Genomic DNA, 5,248 nt, shown 5'->3' on the forward strand with positions numbered 1-5,248 from the left:
GCACTAAGGGACAGACAGGTCAAGATACAATGATGGTGGGTGACAATTTCATCAGCAGGTGAACCATCCTTTACAACTGCTGCCAGCGATCATGGAAATGGAGAGTCCCTATATCACAGTTTTCTTCCACCTCCACTCCAAGTCTTCTCTCTGTTCTTCCTGTTCCCCAACTCTGCTCCTTCTAGTTTTGAAGTCTGAACAAAATGATTCCTCCCTGCATTTGAACCCGCTCACCAGCCAGACTTTGCTGGCTTCCACCTGCAGCTCCTGCCCTTCCTCCAGCTCCTTTGGTCTCCCCTTCTCCCTGTCTAGCCAAAGGATCTCCTCATCAACCCACACTGGCTCCCTGCTGGTTTTCCCAAACTGATGGGCACTGGATCTTCTTATAGCTCAAATGTCTCTTCCTCCATGAATAATGCTGCTTCCCTGTCAATCAGTCGGTGGAGTAAAAATCAAAATCCAACAACTTCAAACAGATCTCCAAAAATGTAATGAACAACTTGATGACCCCAGCTCCTGGGTCTTTTGAGAGCCTTTGAGAATAGGGAGTTGGATACTGCCCTTCCTGACCCCTGCCTCTCATCTTCCTGCTTTTACTAATAATTGCATCCTGGTTTATCAATGTCTTCTCTATGAGTCTTTAATAACAAACTAAAAAAAAATCTCTAATCAAACAATCAGTTGTTGTTTTTTTAAAACAAAATCCCAAATGTTCGATTTACCTAATGAAGACTTAGTAGCCAGACACTGTGGTGAAAACCTGCTAGCTCAGAGAGACAGAGAAAGCACCCAGCTGACCTTCCTATTCCACCAACACCCCAGAAGACAAAAGCTCCTTTTCCACATTGTCTTAAATACCCTTCAATTCAAAGACCCTCCTTTCTCTTTCCTAGGTCTTCTTATGTTCACTTCCTGTGAAGTGGTTGCCTGCTCCAGGGTCTCCCAAGTCTCTCTGGGTGTCCAGCCAAACTCAAAGAACGGATGCTTGCTCTGGAGACAATTCCTGGTGAATTCCTCCTCTGTTTTCTGCAATGTTAGTGGGCTTTTTTCTTCTCCAATCACACTGGGTTTTCTTCCAACCATGCTGAGTGCTGAAGGGCCCTGCTTGAGGGGCTCAGCTTAACATTACAAACTGCATTTTGCTTTCAGACTTTATTTTATGATTAATTTCCCCTCTGAATTAAATCCTCTACTGGAAAAAAAATCCAACTTGTTCCAGGAGCCATGTCACCCTGGTAACAATCACAATTCCTTAGGCAAATAGCTACTCCTAAAAACAAGCAATCATTTCTTAAGGGGAAATTACTTAGTGTCCAAACTAGATTGATTATGCTAGCAACCATTGTTCATACCAAGCTGAAATCATTACTAGCCAATAGAACTTCCCACATTCTTGATCCAGGTGCTCCCATCCCCCACCCAGGTGCTCCAATCCCCCACCTAGGTGCTCCCATCCCCCACCCAGCTCAGTGACTCAGTGCCAGCAGCCCTGTCATCACTAAAAGACATTTCCACCATTGCCATAATTATGATTTGAGTGCTCAATACTCCCTATAAAGCTGGCACCATCATGGCCTACTCTCTCTCTTTTCCAACTCCACTCAGAGGCAACCGTTTGCATATAACCCCCACCATTTTCAAGGCCTGTTTTTTTGGCATTCCTTGGTCCTCCTCTTTTGCCACAAAACCCTTTCAGTAGTAGAATACAATAAACAATATATGCCAGATGGTGGTAGAACACACCTTTACTTGGGAGGCAGAGGCAGGTGGATCTCTGTGAATTTGAGTCCAGCCTGTCTACAGAGTAAATTTCAGGACAGCCAAGGCTACATGGAGAAACAGTCTTGAAACCAACAAAAGAAAACAAAATGCAAAGAAAGCCAACTTCAGTGGGTGCAATGAACTCAGACTTCCTGAGCATGAAGGATACAGAGGAACTCAAAAGAGGCAGAAAAGACTGAGAAGGAAAAACTCTTACCTGGGCCAACATCCACCATCATGTGTACCCATTCCTCGGTGTTCAGGCTGTAGACACCTTTCTCCTTGTCTACCATCCATGAAATGGGAGTCCCTAAGAACACTGCACAGCAGAACTGCTCTACTTTGATTGCACAGAGATAACCATACAAACTTCCCTCTTGAAACACATCTATGACTCTGGTCTCATAAGACACCTTGTTCTTAGATGAACAAAAATGGAAAACTGGCAACTTGGATATTGCTTTATCTGCCACTGCTTTCAAAGAGTCACGGTCAATGTTGTCTTTTGGGCATCCCAGGACTGTCTTACTCTCATTATCCACTCCAATGAAAAGATAGCCTCCCTCGGTGTTTGCAAATGCGGAGATGTTCTCTGGAATTGTATTTTTTATATATTGTTGAACATGGTCGGTAGAGAATCTTTTAAACTCTATAAATGTGGATTCAGAAAAAAGCAACTGTTGGCCATGTTCAAGTTTCTCACTTTGAAAAATTTCAAAAGCAGGATTTGATTCAAGGCTGCTCTGACTCTTGGCTCTGGGAATTGTAGCAGGTGGAGCTCTGTCATCAGTAGGACTATATTTGACATACTTCTTCTTGTCCTTCAGAAAGTTAAATGCTTTCCTTGAATCCATGTCGACCACAGAAGTAAAAGATCTATAGCACAGGGAAGAGGCCAGGCTGCAAATTCGAGGGTTAGTGGAACCACCTTCAGGGCTGCACCTCCAAGATTTAACAAAAATGTAAAACTGGTCCTCTTGTTGCTTGGTCTCAAAGAAAGCCCCCAAATCAGAGGACCGAATAAGCTCTCTCAAAGACTGTTCCAAGTCCAGTCCTATCTCCACAGGATGCTCACTCTTGTTGGCCATTTGCATAGCAATCACTCCTCCTCCAGAGTTTAACAGAGCACAAGCAGCCTCTGTAATTCTTGTCTTCTCCAGCTTTCTCTTCTGTGAGTCCATTTTATTTCGATCTTTTTCTCCGAGAGTCACTTTTCCTGCATAGATGACCAAGTCTGGGTAAGACTGTTCCACCTCTAAGGAGGGATGTGTCTCCATGCTGACCCTACAGTCAAACAATCCAAACATTTGTTTTACTTTTACTAAAACAATTCACTCATCTACTTATTGAAACATATTCAATATGAGCCAAATATATTCTGTCAAAGCAATAAAATATCAAGTAAGATAAAAAATAGTCCTTTCTCTTTAGAAACTGTTTGGAGGGGGCAATGAAAGTAGAACTTATCATCACATGTGATATGGGCTGTGGAGAGCCAGTGCCGCGCCCTAAAGATGGCGCGTGCTGCCGCCTTGTTGGAGTGATAAATAACTCCATATTTAGGCATGGGGCTGTGCTATGAGTGGTGTGATCTAGTGGGACCTATGGTGATTGGCCTCGTGGCAGCCAGCCATTGGTGGAGGCTTTGATATAAGAGTCAGAGCCAAGGGAAGAGGGGGGGCCAGAAGAAGAAAGGAGAAGATTAGAATCCTGATTAAACTGCCTCGAGAAGGAACGAGAAGGAACCTGGTTGTCCTGCGTCTTCTTTCCGCTGGTCGTGGTCGGCGCAGCACAATGGGCTATAGGAGGGAAAACATATTAATGGGGTGTCTGAAGTAACTTGGCTACTAAACTGTACTTCAATAATGCTCTCAGGAGGAGATAATGTCACCTAGTTACCAGAATTGTCAAGGTGAAGCCATCAGCATTGAGGTACAGGACCAGGAGGAATCAGTAAATCCAAGGGCATGCCATGGAGTGAGATATCACAGCTTGGAACATATTTGTGATAAATTAAGGGATAAAGGAAGAATATACTGCAAGGAGATGTCAAACAGGATGTGAAAACCCAGAGGTGGGTGAAAAGCAAGAGGAACAAGGTGTCGGGGCATGGAGCTCAAGGCCGCCTGCTGAGATTCTCCAGGTACATAAGCTGCTGACAAGTGCTGCACACTAAGATTAAGAAGTCTTACTAAATGATTTAGTGAAATGTCAGGCAGTGGTGGTACATGCCTTTAATCCCAGCACTTGGGAGACAGAGGCAGGAGGATCTCTGAGTCTGGTATATATTCCAGGATAGTCAGAGGTACACAGAGAAACCCTGTCTCATGGCATGGTAGGGTGGTGATGGGAAGGGTGTTTAGTGAAATGACATAACTGGTGACTTTGAAAAGACCCCAGAAAGCTTTGGCTCATAGATGTCTAGTAAGCAAAACTCTATCAATTGTCGAAATGCATTGAGAAATGAAAACCAGGTAGAGAAAAAGCCAGTAGATAGACTTACTAAAGAGAGGCACAGAAAAATGAACACAAAGAAAGAGAAGTTGAAGGTTCTCTTTAAGATGGCAAGGTTCTCTTTAAGATGGGAACGTTAACAGTATTTACCATGGATGAGAGAGAGCCAGAGCAGAAGTGAGAACTTAAAGATGGAGCAGGAGGCTGAGGGACTAAAACAACAGAATCCTGAGCGTCAAGGTTTGGAAAGATGGTGGTCCAGGAGCTGGGAGAAGGAGAGGGTGAAGGAGAGGAGAAAGGCAAACAGAGGGCCTGATAGAGGTTAGGTCACTGTAGGAGGGAGAGTCTTCTAATGCACCCCCTTTCTCATGTGTGTGCCTGGAGGCCTTTCTCCTAGGAGATCCTACGTCCCATCAAGTTGACAAAAGTTGACAGTGAGTGTCATTACACCATGTCTTCATGCATCCAACATATACAATTCTATAAATTTGTAATATGTACTAATGACTTGAAAAACAATTTTCTAGCAAGGCATTACATTATGATAATATTTGCATAACAATTAAAGACAATTTCCCTGGAGAGAAAGAGGGCTCAGTGGTATATGAGTATTTTACTTGTATGTATGTCTGTACATCACCTGCCTAGTGCCTGGTCAGAAAAGGACATCAGATCCTCTGGGACTAAAGCAGAGAGTTGCTCACTGCCGTGTGAGTGCTGGGAACTGAACCTGGGTCTTCTGCAGGAACCAGAAGTGTTCTTAACGGCTGAGTCATCTCTCCAGATCTATATATAATTGAAGTTTTTAAGGGAGTAAAATCCTAAAAATGTCATATGACACAGAATAAAGCTGTACTAGAGGATGTCTGCCAACATTAAACGATTGTAGGGGCTTGTGGGACAACTGGTCTATAGTAATGACACCATTCCGTGAGAACTGCAGGAAGGTGAGCTTGTCTCCCTTACACAACCATATAAACAGTCGGTGAAAGATTAGGTCTCTGATGAATGTGTGTGGAAAGTAAGAGTGGAA

General features: G+C 43.7%; 1 protein-coding gene across 2 annotated transcripts in view; it reads right to left on the bottom strand.

Annotated features, from left to right (window-relative positions):
• Window positions 1–1,895: 1,895 nt before the first annotated feature.
• Window positions 1,896–5,248, bottom strand: part of LOC114614724 (schlafen family member 8-like) — a 4,086-nt gene continuing 733 nt past the window's right edge. Inside the window, exons 1-2 of one of the 2 annotated variants that reach the window (XM_028760336.1) lie at window positions 3,508–4,748; window positions 1,896–3,045 (exon numbers count right to left, since the gene is read on the bottom strand). In XM_028760336.1, coding sequence (XP_028616169.1) covers window positions 1,905–3,038 — 1,134 coding nt within the window. In that variant the 5' untranslated portion in view covers window positions 3,039–3,045; window positions 3,508–4,748 and the 3' untranslated portion in view covers window positions 1,896–1,904. Of the gene's footprint in view, window positions 3,046–3,507; window positions 4,749–5,248 lie in introns of those variants that run through there. The other variant, XM_028760335.1, reaches the window with a different exon arrangement.

The sequence above is a fragment of the Grammomys surdaster genome, unplaced genomic scaffold, assembly GCF_004785775.1.
Source record: "Grammomys surdaster isolate TR1022 unplaced genomic scaffold, NIH_TR_1.0 126500, whole genome shotgun sequence".
NCBI classification, from domain to species: domain Eukaryota; kingdom Metazoa; phylum Chordata; class Mammalia; order Rodentia; family Muridae; genus Grammomys; species Grammomys surdaster.